The sequence below is a fragment of the Labrus bergylta genome, chromosome 13 (genome assembly GCF_963930695.1).
Source record: "Labrus bergylta chromosome 13, fLabBer1.1, whole genome shotgun sequence".
Taxonomy (NCBI): domain Eukaryota; kingdom Metazoa; phylum Chordata; class Actinopteri; order Labriformes; family Labridae; genus Labrus; species Labrus bergylta.
In genome coordinates this window covers 20789921-20809841 of record NC_089207.1, presented here as the reverse complement: position 1 = coordinate 20809841, position 19921 = coordinate 20789921, and the positions used below count along the sequence as shown (strand labels likewise).

The 19921-nt window shown below is 42.8% G+C and overlaps 1 protein-coding gene across 3 annotated transcripts in view; it reads right to left on the bottom strand.

Annotated features, from left to right (window-relative positions):
* Positions 1-19824, bottom strand: part of pde9aa (phosphodiesterase 9aa) — a 32280-nt gene extending 12456 nt beyond the window's left edge. For 2 of the 3 annotated variants that reach the window (XM_020635426.3, XM_020635427.3), the window contains exons 1-6: positions 19484-19824; positions 11224-11294; positions 9410-9487; positions 6955-6998; positions 4897-4951; positions 844-914 (exon numbers count right to left, since the gene is read on the bottom strand). In XM_020635426.3, the coding sequence (XP_020491082.1) occupies positions 844-914; positions 4897-4951; positions 6955-6998; positions 9410-9487; positions 11224-11294; positions 19484-19546 (382 nt within the window). In that variant the 5' untranslated portion in view covers positions 19547-19824. The remainder of the gene's footprint in view (positions 1-843; positions 915-4896; positions 4952-6954; positions 6999-9409; positions 9488-11223; positions 11295-19483) is intronic. The other variant, XM_020635425.3, reaches the window with a different exon arrangement.
* Between the last annotated feature and the right edge of the window lie 97 nt (positions 19825-19921).

Sequence of the window (19921 nt, the reverse complement as noted above, 5' to 3'; positions counted from 1 at the left end):
ACTAAATATTTGCCTTCAAGATCGGGTCCATCTCTCGTTCATCCCTCTCACGCATGCTCACATTTCAGCTGTCATCCTCGAGGTGTCATTTTCTGGGGCTGTGATTGGGTAATCAGCTGGCCTCATCTAACCAATGGCATGGCGTTCCTCCCTCATTGTCAGCCTGTCAACGTTCTGCTCCTCTTTTAAATATGTTTCTTTCTCTGCCTTTAGTTCCTTCATGCCAATGTCTCATGCGCCCCTCGTCCTCCCCATCACCGCCCGTCTTCACAGAATCATCATCCATCAACTTTTCACCCATCCGGTCCCAACAAGTCATCAGCCTCACCACCACCAGGGTCTGGACTCCATGGGGGGGAATTAATCTGTTGATGCTCAGAATTGTCAGTCTCCAAACACATTAACCCCCCCACATGGAGTCCAAGCACCAAAGACCTTCTATCAAGTCTGATTGAAGTGTCAGTACTTTTCGATAAGATCAACAGTGAAGTTTTTTACGGCAGCTTCTGGTTCTAGGAGTACATTTCCACATTTAAATCCTGCGCTGACATTTCACAAAATCCGGGAAACTTTTCTGCATTTGAACAAGCTGATTTGTTTAGAACTCACAGAGCTACAGCGTCACTACAACAAAACAACCAGCGTTTCTACAGAGTAGCCCTGAAATAGAAACTCTTTAGGATCCATATCGTCCAATAACATCTGCTGTAAATAAACATTTTTTTTGGTATCTTTCCTCTCATAAATCAGTCACCTGTCCGTGAGCAGATCAGCTGAGGAGAGTGTGTGTTGTAAGTGGTGTGTACACATGACGGCGGCGTTTTATGGTGGGAACAGACTTACGCTCGACTCTCTTTTCCAACATGGCGAGACGGTTCGTGACCTCGGTCTTCAGCTCGTTGATTTTGAATGCCCTGCAGAGAGAGAGAGAGAGAGAGAGAGAGAGAGAGAGAGAGATGATTATCAGGATCTGAGACTTTGATCTTTATGGCTCTAAACTATGTTATTGTGAATCTTTACACCTCTCTGCTGCAGGTGAATGTTTACACCTGTTTGAAGTATTTAATGAAGTCTTTCCAAATAACCCTGCGCTGCTCTATCACTCGGTAAGGTGATGACTCTAGTCCGCACATATTTATTTGTTATATATCTAAAGGACCTTTCAGATAGGACGCTGTGTGCACGAGCAAGAAGCAGCTACGCATGTTGCTATGTGACCAAAACAATAGTCTGGAAAATAGCTACTTTCGAGGAGGAGACGAGCAGAGAAGAAGTTTGTTTTCATCAATCCTCAGGACACGACAGGATGTGGCAGAGTTTAGGCTCGTCCTAAAGTTCGAAGGACATACTGGCTGCTGCATTGTTGTCAGAGAAGCCAGCACTTCAACATAGCATGTGTTCTTAATGTCTGATCACAGGGCCGGCCCGTGGCATAGGCAGTATAGGCAAATGAGTGAGGCTGAAAAGTTGAAGATAAGAAGAAGAAATAGAAGGAAAAATGCGGTTAAATATCACTAAATATTATTTATCTAATATAATTTCCGTGCTATTGTTTAGTAATGATACAAAAGAAGCCATGAAAACAAAACTAGGCCTCCATCACATATTTATATTTTCTTGCCTCCTGCTTGACGCAGCGCATCACAACACAGCTGCTTGTTACCTGCTCGTTGTGGAGGAGGAGGGCAGGCGACTTATTAGAAGTGAGTGACAATGAGTGTACCGATTAATATTACGTTTATAAATGAGCGTGATGTAAAAAAAAAACAACAACAACAAAGCCCTCGGGAGCTCAGGGACAAAACAGAAGAAGAGGAGGAAAAATATGAAAAAGACACAGAGGACACTGATCAATTATTTATCTGTGGTAGTTAAGCTAGCTTGTTATGGATAGATGACGTCAGTGTTTCCTAATTCCTAATCAATAGCTCGAGTTAACATCAGTTATTTCCACTGTACTTTCATAAGGTAAAGATTATACATTTTAAGAAAATGTTGTCTTTAATAGTTTTAAGCTCTTGACTTTAGAGTATTGCTGTCTGAGAGCATGAATGCATTTTGTGCTAGAGTTCCTCTCTGAATAGATATTTGTGCATGCTGTAGGTCTGGATGTGAGGAAAACATTTGGGCTCACCTGAAAAACTATGCTGAGGTTTCTGTACTGCTCTGAACAGAAAATAATATTTTGTGTTCACACTATATTATAAAATGCAGATTGTTTCACAAATGCTCATCTTCTCTCTCCAGATACAATCATAAAACATTTAAATCCATCCCCTGCTGTCCCTGGGCCGTCTGTGACCACTTCTGCTCCCTAAACTGTTTGGTATTGTTTGTTCTGTTACACTAGTTATTTGTATTTATATTATTTTGTGTTTATTTATAATAAATATGAGAGTTATTACCAATATATTCATGTTTGTTTAGAAGTATTTTTTATTTTTAAAATAAAGAAATTATGTTAAATGTAAAGCTGAATGTCAGTTTTCTTTAAGTGGATGAATTGGATGAATATTGACTTTGGTGGTCAAACTGGCTATAATTTAAGGGGCAACGGCTGAAATCTTGCCTAGGGCACCAAAATGGTTAGGGCCGGCTCGGTCTGATCATATAGTTAAGTCACTTTATCATCTCACTCACTACACATCTTACTGATTGGACCTTTAATTTCCCCTCTAGGGATGAATAAAGTACTAATGATTCTGATTTAGATTAACATCCTGCATGTTGGATCTGATGGCGTGCTGCGTCTTTCCCTCTCCCGTCCTGTTCGGTGAACATATGCTCTATCACATCAAAGTGTGAATCGATGATTTATCAACCAGTGTCTCCCAGTAATGCTCCCTGTGCTAGTTGTTTGAAGTGAGAGCCGATGCAGTGAAGTCATTATCAGACTTGCTGGGTAAAGGCTGCAGCCCTGCAGAGAAAACCTTGTAACTTTTATTTTGAAGGATTAATTGCTCCGGTATAAATCAAGGCCGCCCTTCAGACTCCTGAGATTATGAAACAGAGAGGAAACCTCTTACAGTAAAAACGTCACTGACTGTAAAACTGATTACGGTAAGAAGAGGATTATTAGAGCCGATTTATTAGAAGTGTTGGCGTAATGTTATGTAACCAACAGCTTCCCCATTTAATGTACGTTGTATGAGACTGCTAACGTCCATGTTACAGAAACATGGCGTGACCAGTTATTGTAAAAAGACTCAGATGGCTCCAAACAAGGCTGCTTGATTCAGATTCAATTCTTGACTGTTTCATGCTGTGTGACGTGATGATCAGAGGTTGTGCAGCCGTATTTTCTCCCCTCTCTGAAAGCAGTTTGAAAGATTCTGTTTGCACATTTATCTCACTCATGCCGTTAGAAAAAGTGATTTTATTGGGTTAGTCGGACTAAAACTGCACTTTTAAAAAGCATTCAAATACTCAATGGCAACACAGTTGGACTAACACGCCTTGATAAAGCAGTTTTGAGTCGATAAACTGTGCACCTCAATCGGGCCCAAATTGAGCTGAGCATGCTCCAAGTTCAAGTGCCGGGCTTTGACCCAGAAGTTGAACTATGCAGCTGCTTAGCATAGCAGAAAACATGTTGTCGTCTTAAGCTAGAAGGACAGCGTGCAGAACACGTGTACCAAAAGTAAAGCGTACAGTATGTACAAGAAATGTGCAGAGCTGTAAACTTGTAACCACATAAAACTTGTTAGCGAGGTGAAGTGGAAGAACGTCCAATAGTGACTAGCTGAAACGGGGAATATCGCCACCTACTGTAGTGGAGTCGGACATTCTTCTGTCAATTAATTGAATGTACGTCGATGCATTTTCTACATTTCTACAAACCACTTATCAGACGCTTTTATCAAAAGAGACGAACATCAGAGAGTAAAAACAACACAAGAGAGGTTCCAGAGAGGAGCAGACAATGACAGGAAGTGTAAACAAACAGCTTTAAGTCTGATTGGACACACAGGTGCTGACAGGAAGTGACCAGAGGCAGAGCACAGGTGCTGACAGGAAGTGACCAGAGGTGCTGACAGGAAGTGACCAGAGGCAGAGCAAAGGTGCTGACAGGAAGTGACCAGAGGCAGAGCACAGGTGCTGACAGGAAGGGACCAGAGGTGCTGACAGGAAGTGACCAGAGGCAGAGCAAAGGTGCTGACAGGAAGTGACCAGAGGCAGAGCACAGGTGCTGACAGGAAGTGACCAGAGGCACAACATCAACAGCTGTTCTTGTTCTATAAACTGGGACGAGGATCAGTCGTCTGATGTGATGGTCAATCGAGCTTTAACTGTGCATGAAAATGTACAGGCTGAGAATCTTTGCTGCAGATTTTTTTTTTTTAAAGTCTGTTTCTGCAGCTTGCGATTAATGAACGTCTCACACCGACCCTGGAGTAGTTCATTCATGCATTAAAGATAACGCTACTAACAGTTAATGATTGACACAGGAGCTTTAAGTAGGAATAAGAGAATCACCAAGGTCTAATCTTTTGTTTTCAAAACGTCTCTGTGTATGAAAAGATCCCAAACCGACCCTGCAACTTGATTAATCATGAATAAATTATTCAGACAGCATACCAGCAGGATTATGACGCAGGCCTTTTGATGTGTAAACACAGCTGATCAGTGTCCCTCTGATCACTATCAGCAGTTAATAGGTGTGCTTTAAAAATGGATTGCATAAACCGCAAGGTGAACCGTCAGTGAGCAGAAAATCAAGGTTGAGTTTTCAGGCTGGTCTTAACAAAACAAGACAAGAACAATAATGTAATAGAAGCTTAAAGCGGTGATTTACGGCGACTCAAACACTAATCAGAGACCGTCTGCACACGTCTGAACGTCCACAGATTAAAGAGTTAACAGAGAAAGTGTGAGCACAATCGGTCCGCTGCTTACCTTGAAAACTGCTCGGCCACTTGCGTCAGTACATTCTGAAAGAGTTCCTCTTTATCTGCAGAGAGAGAGAAAGTGTGGAGCTGTTACATATACACACACCCACCTACACACACACACACACACACACACACACACACAGTGTCAACACACTGAAGGACCACACACACTCAGGTATAAACAGGTTTGATCCCACAGAGGCAGATTTATCGCTATAAACACAAAAGAAAAAGTGAGGAGGGATAATGTTCCTTACTCGCTCGCACTCCGTTTCTGCTTCACAAACACACCGTCATGAAAACACGCAGAGTTTGTTTTAGCCAATTGCAGAGCGCCCAAGCAACAGATGGCCGAGGCGGCAGAGTGAGAAGACAAACGATAAATAAAATGTGCCTCCTCTCCTCTGCTCGGCACAGACGAGAGGAACCGGCTGACAGCTTGATGTGTTAACAAGCCTCTTCTGATTCCTTTTCCCACACAGCCGCAGCACACAAACAAAGCCCTGCCATTGGACCACAGCTCTACTGTTGTGGCCAAAGTCCAACGCGGTGTGCCAATAATTTCTCAGCTACGAGAAATTGTAAAAAAAGAAAAGAGGAAAGGATATTGTTCTGCCGATGGCAGCTAGTACATTGTGTCACTCACATTCCTTCTTTGATGCAGGAATCAGAGGTCAGAGCAGACTGAAAACAGAGTTGTTAAAAAAAATTCCTCTCTGTGATTAATTAAGCCGCTGCAGCTGGAGTGACTCAGAGGACTGGATCGCTGCAGGCAGGCAGCTCTCAGGTGACACACAAAACGGCATCATGTCTTTACGCAAGCTATGTCACTTTAAAAACGTGTTTTTATTATCAACTTAATATGAAAACTGGAGGAGGCCTCATCGTTTAAAAGTGAAGCCATCGGCAAGCAGGGGGCATTTCGGCTGTAGACAACCTGCTCATGACTGGAGTTGTAAAGTGCGTCTGCATTTTCTATTCAGAGGAGCTGCATGTCGCCATTTTACACGAGGATGGAGACCAAGTTGTTTTAAAAAGTTTGCACTCTTGAACCTGTTTTAAGAAAGTTGTGTATTAAGGGGGGGCTGTGGCTCAGGGGTAGAGTCAGATGATTCCCAACCGGGGAGAGTTCCAAATTGCAGAGATCCAATCGCAGAGCTCGCCAGCCAACTAGCAACTTAAAATAAAAGTTTGATGCGTGAACCATATTGTAGTATATTGCTTTACGGTCTTTACATGTTGCACTATGAGAAAGTAATCCTTCCTAGGCGGTGTGGATGATTGTTGCTGATAAAAAAAACGTGATGAGGTTTGTTGTTGTGTTGCACGGACTGAGGAGGTCGGAGGAGTTTCCATAAAACGCTTTTTAAAGCTTTAACTGTGGAGAGAGAGATCAGTGGTTTTATAGATGTTTGTCAAGGTGTGTGTGTGCATTTGTGTGTGTGTGCGTGTGTGTGTGTATGTGTGTGTGTGTGTGGAAGGGCTTAGGTGTCCCTGGCTTTCTCGCTCCATGTCCTATTGTTTACGGTGAGAAGGCAGACTCAGAGGGCAGAACAAACACCTAGCTGTGGGAGTGTCACCCACCTGGGGGAGGGGTTACTGCCCTTTGTGATGTCATGAAGGGAAAATCATCAACGGCCTGTTTGAGCACACATTTTCTGAAAAGTGGAGCAGGCAAAGGACGGAGAGGGTTGACTTTTCTCATCATTGGGAGGTTTATACTAGGGACACATATTACGCAGAGTGATTAGTGCATGTTGTGCCCCCAAAAACATGTTTGGTCAAATATTCGTACCGAGCAGTCAGAAGTAGAAATCTGAAGTCCCATGACTAGTTTACAATGATTTGGGAAATATTCAGACAAACTGGACGAGAAGAATTTGACTGAATGTGTGGCAGGTTACCATGGTTACATGTGTGTTTGTTATATTAACAACAAGCTTCTCACACCTGTAACACTCTGACCTGCTGTAGTTTAAGGTGTTTAAAGCTCGATTTGAGAGGGTTTGTTTAGGTGTGTGTGTGTGTGTGTGTGTGTGTGTGTGTGGTCCCTGGAACTCACCAGCGAGCTCTCCTCCAGTCATTGGCACCACTCTGTACGGTGACCTTCAACACAACATGACACGCACACACGCACACGCGCACGCGCACGCGCGCGCGCACGCACGCACGCGCACACACACACACACACACACACACACACACACACACACACACACACACACACACACACACACACACACACACACACACACACACACACACACACACACACACACACATACACACACACACATACACACAGGGTTAGTTCTGAGAGCAGAGCTGGTGTGACACTAAAATAAGTCCCTCATTCGTCCTCTGAGCAGGCACGCTGTAATTTTCCTGTCACTTACTCATACACACACACAGACGTGCACATGAACACACACACACACACACACACACACACACACACACACACACACACACACACACACACACACACACACACACACACACACACACACACACACACACACACACACACTGTTTACAAGGTAGATTACCAACACTTAAATGATGTTTCAGATTCTAGACAAAGATAAGATAACAAACTAACAAACACACACACACATGCCGACACACACACAAACACACACATTTTCATGCTCTTTATGTCCCTGCAGCTTGTGCATACTGACGTCAGGTCTCAGATTTCCCGTTTGAAGTTAAACTGGGAGAGTTTATCTTTTCGTTTTGGTCAAAGTGGAAAATTTCAGATGACGCCTCACAAGCTGCTGTCGTCGCTCTGAAGGTCACCGGGAGCCGCAGCAACTTATTAAACTTCCACCTCAGATAATGAAACTTGTTGCATCGTCTTCTGATAAAATGGCAGTCATGGAATAAAGCCCCTTTGAAGGAGAAACATGGGCTCATTATGTACATATCTAAGGATCAAAAGAATAATAAGGTATAAACGGGTTTGGAATCGCTCGAGTAAAACAAAAAAATGGACCTGCACCTGATCAGAGTAATACAACTACGGAGGGTCGTCTGTTCCACCAAAAGGCTCAGATTGTTATTATAAGTGTGTGACAACATTAAAGAAAGGATCCCTTGCAGAGACAGACCTTTTTGTGACAGAGGACGTTGCTCTTTTATACAGAAAGCTCAGAGTGTGGTCGTAACAAACAATTTAAGTTTACTGTAACTCTACTTCTGCTGCAGCTCAAACAGCAGCTCCAGTTTAACAAGCAACATGTCATTTGTTTCTGATTTAGTTGTTTATGTATCTGGTATTGCTTGTTACTGTAATAGTTCTTTGTAGGTTTTCAGTGTTTCCTGTTTTATTTTGTAGTTATTTCCCTCCATGTTTTACTTCCTGTCCTTGTGTGTTTTCCCTCCGGTTTGATAACCCTCGTCTGTTTCACCTGTCTTGTTTGTCACACCTGGTTTTGATGACCCCATGTCTATTCAGGCACTGTGTCATTCCCTTCCCTGTCAGTTCCTTATATGTATAAGAGCCGTCAATCAGCTCGGCCAATCAATAACTCTAATCCCTCTTTAACCCCCCCGTACAGTGTGTGCAGATCGAGACATGAGCTAATCAGACATATTTGTTTTTTTGAACCAGGCTGTAAACATGTTCATCTCTGCTGTAAAAACAGGCTTTTTTAGAATGGGTGTGTATGTGACTTCCTGTGCTTCTGCAGCCAGCCTCTAGTGGACACTCAAGGAACTGTAGGATTTTGTTTTTGAACTGTCACAGTAGTTTCATTTTTCAACTCTGGAGGTTGCCACTTGGCTAAAACCTTCATTTCAGCCTCGGCCTGAAACACTTCCCTTCAGCTACTGTCTCTTTAAGACCCCCCTCCCCTCCCCACTTTCTTATGATTGGCCAGCTCTCTAGAAACCTTTAAGGGGGGCATAACGCTGCAGGGCTGCCAGGGGAGGCTGCTCTCTAGAGCTAGGAGAAGAGAGTCTATAAGAGGTTTTCGGCGGCTTACGTAGAGGCTCGAAGCCGTCTGGGGAAGTTCTTTGTTTCATATCGGGGAACTATGGCGTGATTTGCAGAAAAAGCTGTTTAGCACACTCTGCAGACTCATCATGGGATACTCCAACATGTCTTTACCTCATGATCTGTAACTTTGCCCACGTTTAGTTTGGGCATCCAGCATTGTAACACTACACTCAAGTAACTGCAGGTTTTTTCACTTCTACTTTGGATTCATCTTGAGCACCGTTGGTTGCCTATTGGTGAAAACATGAAATGAATGTTTAAACCAATACACCAAATATTGGCCTTTACATGACAACAAGACTTCAGATGTACTCAGCTACAGTTTGTGTTTCGTCCTTATGAATCGTACATTTCACAGTAGCTCATCGTGGTCGTATAACAGCCAAGGAGAGGCGAGGACATGGGGATTTACAGCCAATCAGCAAATGTGTCCTTCAATCAAAGAGCCGGCTGCTGGACTCAACGAGGTTCTGTCAAACAATCAATTTATCAATAAAGACATCAATAGGGATACCTCTCTGAGTTGTGCGGCATGGTGGGGTCGATGGACACCATGGCCCCGGAAGAATCCAGCAGGGTCAGATTTGTGTTCCTGCATTTGGACAAAAAACACTTGTGAGGGTTTGTCTGGAAGTCAGCGCAAATACAGCCTCCACCATCAGACTTTGTCGTCCCACAACCACCGCCGTCCTCATTCATGCACGGCATGCTCCGACCTCCACCTCAGCGGCAAGGAAGTGTGGACAACAGAAACGTGAGGAACACAAAAGAGAAATCCTTCCTGCATATTATCCCATATGCTCTTTGGTAAAGCCTCTCAAGATAACACTTGTTATGAATTGGAGCTATGTAAATAATGATTGGTTGATGTGTGGCTGCTCGTTGTTTGTCTGAAACTCTGTAAACTGTGCCCGTCTCGACCAGGACACTCTTGAAGAAAGTTATGTCCTGGTTAAATCAAAAATGAAAGTTAAACCCAGCAGTGTTGTTCCTGTTTTGAGCAGACACACAGAACTCTGTCAGTGTATTTTTCTTCACCTTTCATCATGACATTCACTTTAATTTGTTCCTCTTGGGGGAGTTTTTTGTTTTTATTGTAATCCAAACAGAGAGACGCGTTCAGAAGAGCTCAGACTTCTGTGTTACTTTGAACAATTCTTCTATTGTGAGACACCTGGGCAGGTGTGTGTGAAGAGACTTCAGGTCATATACGTTCTCGTCTAGTGTTGCAAAGGGGTGTAAAATTTCCAGTAAATTTTAGTTACATTTCTGTAAACTTTCCCTTGGAAGTTAAGCTGGGGAATTTTGGAAATATTCCAAATCGGAATCGTTCCATGGGAATTATGGGAATTTATGGGAATTAACTGGAAATTGAGGGTAATTTAATCAAACTGTATCATATCCAAGTATAAATATAAACATTTTGTTTTGTCATAAGCAGAAATCCATGCAAAATAATACAATTAAAAAAAATGACATTTCAACAGATTTATTTGTAAGTAGAACTTTATCAAGTTTAAATTATTTTATTGAACAATCAAAAATGTGTGGCTTCATTAGTCTTGTGCTCTGGGCTTAAAGTGTGGTCCAGGGTTCTAGAAATCATCTGTGCATGTGATGGAGGAATGCACAGTTCATGTAGGGGGCGTGGCCTTAAATAGCGCTGCAGTAAGCAGTGTGCTATGTGCATGTGATATTCAAGTGTACTTGCATGGAATCTGGTTGTTTTAGTCAAGATTATTCTCAAATATATTTCCCCAAACTATATAGCTAAATTCCCTGTTAAGGGCCAACCTTCAATTTTGTAAATTCCTGGTTTAATCCCATTTATACCCATAAATTCCCATAAATTCCTGTTAATTCCCATGGAAAGTTTCCAACTTTGAAAATTCCCAGAATTTTGCAACCCTATTCTCGTCTCTAGCGGAGTAATGAGCACAAAGATACGTTATCTTAAAATCACACATTTCTTCTATAAAGTACAAACATACGTGGGATTAATTAATTAATTTGCATCATCCTGTTGGTTTTATATTTGAACGACTTGTCCCTACATCAGCCTGAGTATCGAGATCTGGGTTGTTTTAAAAGCAGAGACACATTCCTCTAACACGGCATCATAAATCTGAACAGGAGCCAAGCTGAACCTGAAAACAAACAGTTGAGCTCGATTGAATTTTAATGATGGTAACTAGACTGTGTGACACGTTATTGATTGTATAGCAGCACCACAACAAGCCTACAGTTCCACTGTGTCCATCACACATTATGAGTATCTTATAAATGTCACATAAAACAGGTGTATGAGTGTGTGTGTGTGTGTGTTACCTCGCCACACCCAGCACTGTACAGAACAGATCCTTAATGTCACACGGGCTGCAGAATCGACTGAACACCACCTGAAGGTAACGGCACAAAAACAAACACAGGATGATAAGGGCAGGACGTTTAATCCATGAGAAAACAGCTGATGCAATAAAAAAATATGAAATCCACATTAAAAGCGTCCTCATGACCAGTGAGGACACGGAGACTAGCACATTTGTAAGTTATGGAAGGTCTGCTCAGGTGTATTGTGTTTGTTTACATGGACATGAGGCCTGAACAACGTGTGATGAACTAACAGATATTAAAGGTATTAGATATAGCTCTGTTTCTTTGTCTATCTGCTCTTCTTCAGGTTTTACTCAATACCTTTTCTTTTTTTTTGTTAAGAATTTTACACTTCAGCATTGGCTTAATTTTTTTTACATTTCAGGATCTGCTTGAATACTTTGTTTCAGCTGCTGTCTCTTTACCCCCTTCCCCCCACACACACACTTTCTTCTGATTAGCCAGCTGTCAGAACGCTGCAGGGGTGCCAGGGGAGGGCTGCTCTCCAGTGCTGGGAGAATAGAGTCTATGTAAGAGGTTCCACTGTGTTACGTAGAGGCTTGAAGCCGTCTGGTGAAATTCTTTGTTTCATATCGGGGGAACTTCTGTGATCTACAGAAGAAACTGTTAGCGCCCTCTGCAGACTCATCCTGGGATTACTCCAACATTCCTCTACCTCATGATCTGACACTTTGCCCTCGTTTAGTTTGAGCATCCAGCATCGTAACACTTTATGAAAGTTTAAATGGGGATCAGCAGAATAAGTCGACTTTAACTCTATTCAAATAAATCTAGTCTCAAACTAACTCCTTTTCTTATTTCTACAAGCACATTTTTCTCTTCTTATGTAGCCACTTATTAAACCTCCGCAGACCTCCTTCAACAGGATATTACAGCTCTCCTTTCACAAACAGTCAATGTGTGTGAAAGTGGAGCAACCAACCACTGGGGACGAACTCTTGAGTCTGAACGTGAGGGCTTCCCACGCTCGGGGCTCTTCCTCTGATTAAAGCCTGAGCACGCTGCAGCTCGGTGACAGTAAATATTTTTCATTTCTTCCCCTCCTCCTCCCGCTCCGAAAACAAGGTCGTGCTCCGTCACTGAACATGACAAATGATTTGTGAACATACAGAGCGAGGGATGACCCACATAGATAATGCAGGCATTTGCATGTGATGGCATCGAAGAGCAACAAACAGCCGAGTGGGAGTGAGAAGTGACTGGGGGAGGACTGGCAGCGTAAGAAGGGGGGGGGGGGGGGGCGGAGGAAGAGAGGTGGGGGAGGGTTTAACGAGTGCTGTCAGGAGGGCGGATGAAGAGATGATTGTGGAGGAGGAGAGAGGTCAAAGAGCTCTTCAGCGGTCTGGTGGTGGCAGCCTGTCACAGGTGGAGGAGACAGGGACCGGTGGAGGTCAGCGGGCAGAGAGCACTTCACAAACATCAGACGCACACATGCACACACACACTTCTGCTTACTTCTGCTCTCAAACACAGCAGGAAAAGATTTTTTTTTTTTTTTTTTACACTGTAGTCCTGGATTTGTTCAGCTTCATGCAGTATAATTATCCACAATTCGACGCTCGGCTATTATTTCCTCCTACAGGATTTTTATTGTCATGAAATGCTGGGTATAAGTGCACAATGTGACCCACTGTTATTCCAGCAGATAATGCATCAGAGCCATAATTTAGATATTTTGGGGGGGTCTTAATGACAAATAGTTACACAACATTTTGGAAAAGCTCCAGGAGAATGCTTTAACCAGAAACAGGACTCACTGGCTTCAATGAAATTACAGAAAATGAAAATTTTATTTACAGAAAGGATCCCTGCTGAGAGAGACCTTTTGTTATTTGCTTTAGATGCTTTTTAAAAAAAAACAAACAGAAACTGCTATTTCAAAGCCACCAGACTCCACTTACCAAAACAGTCATTTTACCTCGCAGAGCACTCATCCGCCACTGCTTTCATCTTTCAGTGTTTCTGTGTTTTAAATCATTTGTTCAAAACTGAAATCCGACACAGTATGGGTGTGATACCGGCTTTTAGAGAAGATTAACCGGCCGATGCAAGGAAAAATAAGTAACACCCGTTTACTGCAAAATAAAGTTATGATTTTTTGGGGGCGGCAGTAGCTCAGTCTGACATCGTAGGTCCTGTTTGTGCATGTGTGTGAGAAGCAATAACAGAGTGTAAAGCCAGACCCCTTCAGTGATTATTAAATACAATTCAAATTCAACAATTTCATCTATATGGATCCTTATGGTAATGTTGTCAAAAGAGCCCGACCGATTAATCGGCTAACTGATAATATCAGCCGATATCAGCATATCAAGTGACTATCCGTATCAGCTAATTTAATCACAGATATGCGTCGATATTACTCAATTCATTCACTGGTCAGATAGCATTTAAATTGAGTTTCGTTGTATTACACTAGCAGTTCTTTTACCAGCAGAGGGCGCTATATGGCTTACAACACACATTATCACTCCAGAGTGTCAAGCAGTGATGCACGTACATGCTCAGTTACTTTCCAGTTTATTGTCCATCTTGTCTTCATTATAAATCTTTGTGTGTTTGATAACTGCATCTGAGTAAAATGGGAATGAATGTGTAGATCTGTAGAAGATAGAGCTAAGAAAGATATCAGCGATATATCGTTATCTGATTTTTTCTCTTCCTAATATCGATATCAGTAGGATCCACATGAAATCAAAAGGTTTATCTCTGCAGGGATCCTTTCTGTAATGTTTTCATACACACATGCAGGCTGAAGCAATCTGCTGGAGCTATTCCAGAAATCATTTATTAGCTGTTTTAACTCAACTGGTTTTAACAGCAGAAAAAGGAGCACACTCTTAACAGTAATAAATCTTCAGGTGCACGACTGCAAAAAGCCGAGTCAGCACACTGAATGTTCCTCAAAGTTTGGATTGTCTGGGTAGAGCAGCTGCGTACAGATCAACAAAGGACGAGTTTCAGGGCAAGGCCTTCATCGGCGCTGATCAAGGCTTTGTGCACACTTTAAGTGTGCTGACTTGTTTGTCTTCTTAACTGGTCTAGCATCAGGACCCACCACCAACTCCTGGATGAGAAATCGATACCCCAAATTCCTGATATTTTTCAACCAGTCAGATTTTTGAAAAATATATTTTTGTGCCTTTATTGTAGAGACAGGACAGCAGATAGAATCGGAAATCGAGGAGAGAGAGAGAGTGGGGAACGACGTGTGAGAAAGGAGCCACAGGTCGAATTCAAACCCGGGCCACCCGCTGTGATGACTACAACCGCCCGTACATGGAGTGCACAAACTAACCACTAGTCCACCTGCAAGTCCAATCAGATTTATCAAAAGTAGATTAGAACGGTTGGACCTCAGACGACAACAAAACATGCGTCAGAACAAAGAAACTGAACAAAACAATCATCTTTAAAAAGTGCTTCACAGACTGTGACACATGTTATTCCCAGGCACACTTTCACAACGACTCCCACGACCCACTTTTAGGTCCCGAACCGCCAGTTGAGAACCACTCATTTAAACCTTAAGATATGTGAAATTGAACCCAGTTTCCATGCTCGAGTTTTTGATCAGAAATCAGCATGTACTGTCCGTTTAATCAGTTCAATTTGTGTTCTTCTTTTCTCGTTTATTCCATCTTGTGCTGCCCTCCTGAGTCGGTTGTGTCTGCATGTACTTCTGTCAACATTCGCTGTCCATTTAACAGAACGGTGAAAAGAAAAGAACTAAAGGACACAACATGATGACGACGAGCAACGCATCAGCTGCATATAAGCGTGCAGCAGGAGTGTCCTGTGGGATATGATTGTTCAGATTGAGTCTGTGTCTGCACTAAATCATGAATCTGATGACTTCAATACTCCGTTTGTTTAAAAGACTAATGCTCCCTCTCAAAGGCTTTAAAGCGAGACACATTCATGTGCTTGTGTTTTACATGCTGCAGTTGATTTCAATAACAAACCCCATTTTATCATAATTGCTCCCCTGCTGCTGCTGCTGCATACATCACTCAGGATGATGATCCTGCACTTTAAAAGCAGCCTCATCCACTGTTATGCTAATGGAAAAGAAAACTGGACATGCTAAACCAGAGTTTGATTATTCTTGGACAACAAAGGGGACACAGAGAACGCAGGGAGAATAAGTCAGAGCTCGTAGCTCAGGTAGTAAGAAAAGCTGAATATGCAACAGGTATACAACGTAAACAAAGAGAGAGCAGGGACGTGAACACACATCTGAGGGTGACATCTGAGGAGCGCCGGCATCATTACGCCGATGAATGAATGCATGTAACCTTCTAAAACTAGAACTAATCTAATATTTCAACCTCAAACCTGATCCGAGCTGTCATATCTGTTACATAGCATGTACATGCCTGGCAACAAGCGACCTACAAAGGCACAGCTCGATAATATCGACCGTCAATACAGAACAACCTGCACACACACACAGACAGACACACACAGACAGACACACACAGACAGACACACACACCACAACCTTCAGATGTGATAGGTAACTCTCAGCAGTTTAATCAAACATGTCCCTGTCTGATATTTAAAACACTCTGAGCTGTAGGAGTCGTTTCAACAAAGGAAACATCCTCTCAGCGAGCGCCACAGTGAGGAAATAACAGCTCACACACACACACACACACACACACACACACACACACACACACACACACACACACACACACACACACACACACACACACACACACACACACACACACACACACACACACACACACACACACACACACACACACACACACATTCAAGGTCTGTGTGGACTCCATAAAGAAGACAGAAAGCAGTAAATGCAAAGTGTCGCTGAAGTATAACTTTGTTATATGGCCTCCTTTATGAGCTGCTGTTCCTCCTCCATTGGTTCGTCAATGTAAACAGAGCTCAGGCTCGACACACGAGTGTGGTGATGGAGATGGACGGCAGCAGAGCAGAGCTTCTCTATTAGCAATAATGGGACCAATAATCCTCAGTGTGCACTGCTCTCTGTTCTGAGCCTGAAGGAGTCGTCCAGGCAAGTTTTTTCGATGAGGGAATTCAGCTTCTCTCTTTAAAACACAAGAAGGATTTCTGTTTGCGGTCAAAGCAGCATTTGTGATTTTTCTCGAGGTGTTTTGGTTCTTGTCTTTGAGATTTTCATTTTAAAGGCAGGGTTGGTCATTTTCTCCAGATCCACTTTGTAAGATTTTGGTTGAAATTGTCTTTAGGTCCTGACAGAAATTAACAATTCGTGCTCTGAAAAAGGAACGAAGAAAATCTGTCATCTGTAGCAGTTTGTAAGCCTGTAAAAACTTTGACCAATGTCTGCCACGAGGTACCAATCTGATGAACCAATCACACGCCTCCCTGTCTCCCTGCTCCCTCTCGACCTCTTGCGTACACTAGCCTACACTCAAAGCGTGTCACCGATGATGGAGTTTACACTGTGAGTTTACTTACCGCTGAATGAGACATGAGACGACGTAGTTTCTACACAATGTAAGAGATGAGCTGAGGTTCGCTTCTGGAGAAACGGCACTCGTGCATGTAAGTGAGGGGCGTGGCTTTAGAGGGAGCACAGAGGGGAGTTTTAGAAAACTACCAACCCTGCCTTTAAACTGATATGACAAACAGTGTGACAATGAACAAGAGAAACGGGAGAGGGAGATGAATCACAAGAGAGCTGAAGAGAAACATGAATTCATTGAGCTGACTTTGGATAGTCTGATGAATATTTTGCACCTTTTTTCAACCTTTACAGACCCAAACAAGCTTCTGTGAGAATCCTGGTTTGTTGCAGCCTCGGTTGAAAGACGACTTTTGGAAACTTTGGCTCTTTAAGTCTCATATTTCATGCTTTTCTAATCGTCTTTAACTCCTAATTTAATCTAGTTCCGATCACATGCGTATTAAAATCATTGCTGTCTGTTCATCAGTTATTCCCAGCAGTGCACACTCTGCAGGACCCAACAACAAGAAGTAACAGAAAGGTCATCTGTGGCTGACATGTGTCGTTTGCATACATTTGCTTTCGTTGCAGATACATTTCAAAGTGTGCACGTTTTATTCAAAGATCCTGCTGACCACGATGAAGAACGCCGTCATGGCTAAACATTAGAAGTCTTGAGAGTTGACGCGACAGCTCCAGTGTGTGCTTCTGTAACCTGATTTATAAAGTAAGATGTGCATGTTGGGGTTAAATGCACAAACTGTGAAGTGTATTTGGAGGTCAGAGTCTGAGTTACTCTTCAACCCGAGAGAGAGAGAGAGAAAGAGAGAGAGAGAGAGAGCGAGAGAGAGAGAGTGGGAGAGAGTGGGAGACGATCATGTGACATCACTCTGTTCAAAGCCACCAAACTCCTTTGACGCGAACAGTCATTTTACCCTGCAGGACCGGCGAGCTGTTGATCGACAGCAGCCTTGAATGGTTGGTTTGTTTGGGTTTTTGTGCGACTCGAGATATTTTAATTTCTCAGTTCTGATCCAACACACTTCTTGTGTAACCCACTTATCCAAAAAACTAAATGATGGAGGCACCTGTCGACTAGAAACCTCTGCGTTCTGCAAGGTAAAATTACAGTTTTTGTGAATGGAGTCTGGAGGTTTGGAAGACTTTAAATAAAATATGATCTTGTTCACTCTACATGTCTGTTCCCGACACAGAAGGTGATGATACTCCCTGATGATGATGATGATGATGATGATGATGATGATGATGATGATGATGATGATGAGGTTATCATGAGAGGTAAACTCTCTGCAACAAACAGGAAGATGTTCAGGCTGAGGGACTTGTAAGCATTGATGCGGCACGATGACAACAAAAGAGGACGAGATGATCGCTGAGCTCGAACAGGAATCAGATGTTTCATGTTTCTTTGGATAGCTACTCTGGGAAAGATCCAAATCAAACTCAGCACGCACAGTTTCTCCATTTCTCCAACTCCATTTGAGAGATGAGAAAGAGTCATGTGCCGTTGACTTCTCGAGATTTTTCGACTCGATAGCAGCGCTGGTTTTTGCTAAAGTAAATTTCTCTAGATTTTCGAGAAAACAACTAAACTGAAGTCAGCAGTGTTTTTATCGTTAGATAACGACATAAATAACTCGAGTCCTTAAATAAAAACAACTGAAATGCCGTTGTTATTGCAGGAAAACAGAGTGAAATAAAAAGGATGGACTTACTTAGGGCTTCTTTAGATCATAATTTACACAGATATAAACACTTATAAAGTGTCTATCCCTTTATCTTTTGGTAACATTTACTAATGTTTTCATGCTTTTAATCCCGCTCCTTAGTCACCTTTCAGCCAACCATCTTCTCTATGTGAAGGACACTTCAAAATAAACCCTGTTAGGGGCCAGTATTTATAAGGAAGCTGGCATGTTACCTTCTGTGGAGCTTTGTTTAGCCAGGTACGAAAGAGAATAAGATGATTGTATTTTACATTTTGCATTTCAAAGTAGCCTATATATATTATTTGTATGTATCAGATTGTGTCGTTTCTGAACTGGTCGAGCCTCAGGACCTGCCACCAACTCCTCCATGAACAATCATGATCTGAATTTCAAAAGTTCAGTTTGGACGTCAGACGGTGGAGAACAAAACAAACATGTTTAAAATGCGCTTTCCACAAGCGACACACACACATTCACGACCCACAGAAAGCTGCTCTGCGACCCGCTTTTGGGTCCCGACCCACCAGTTGAGATCCACTGTATTAGAAACTAACAGATGAGGAAGATGGTTTGTTGTTAGGACAAAGATGAAAAAACGACAGATGCTTTACTCGGTATTATTTTTCTGACTCCTGAATATTTCACTTCTTCTCATTTTAACTTGATTCACGACATTTACACACTTTAATTTGTAGCCATATCTGTCCTGTTTACTGAAACTTTCCTTCATTCTTGACATTAACACCTTCATCTCATTTTAGCATCCTTATTGTTGACATTTGGATTATTTTATTTTCCACGCACATAGATCGACTTTGACGTCATTTCGACTTTAACGTCAAAATGCAGAAAACAATGTTCCTCCTCTGGTTTCTAATTCTTATGCTTTGTATTTATAGCCGTCTCTTCCATGCAGGGAAACTATAACATTTATGGTTAATTCAGCGTACTTGCTTTATGCATCGTTCAACATTTCGTGTGTCAGCAGCACACTGTGTCTTACCTTCTGGATCCTGCCGTCCACGTCCAGGTAAATGACCCGGTATGAGGACGAAGCGGAGCCCATGATCCCCCTCTCCTCTCCCCGGAGTCGGTGCGTCGCTGTGCGGTTACTGCTGCGGGCTCCGTGTCACCGCTCCGGTCCAACTCCCGCCTCCGTTAAACAACCAACCGAGGAGGGGGTGAAAGCGGAGTCAGCGGTCCGAGAACATCCCACCTGCCTGCCTGTGTACCTGTCAGTGAAACACACTGGTACAAACTCTTTGTGTGTGTGTGTGTGTGTATGTATGTGTGTGTGTGTGTATGTGTGTGTGTGTCCTCTTCTCTGCTCTCTGTCACCTCGCGCTATCTAACAGCATCTCATAAAGCCTGTCCACGCGCGTCCCCGCCCCCGACTTCTCCTTGGGCTGCGCGCGCTCACCTACACCAACACACACCGAGA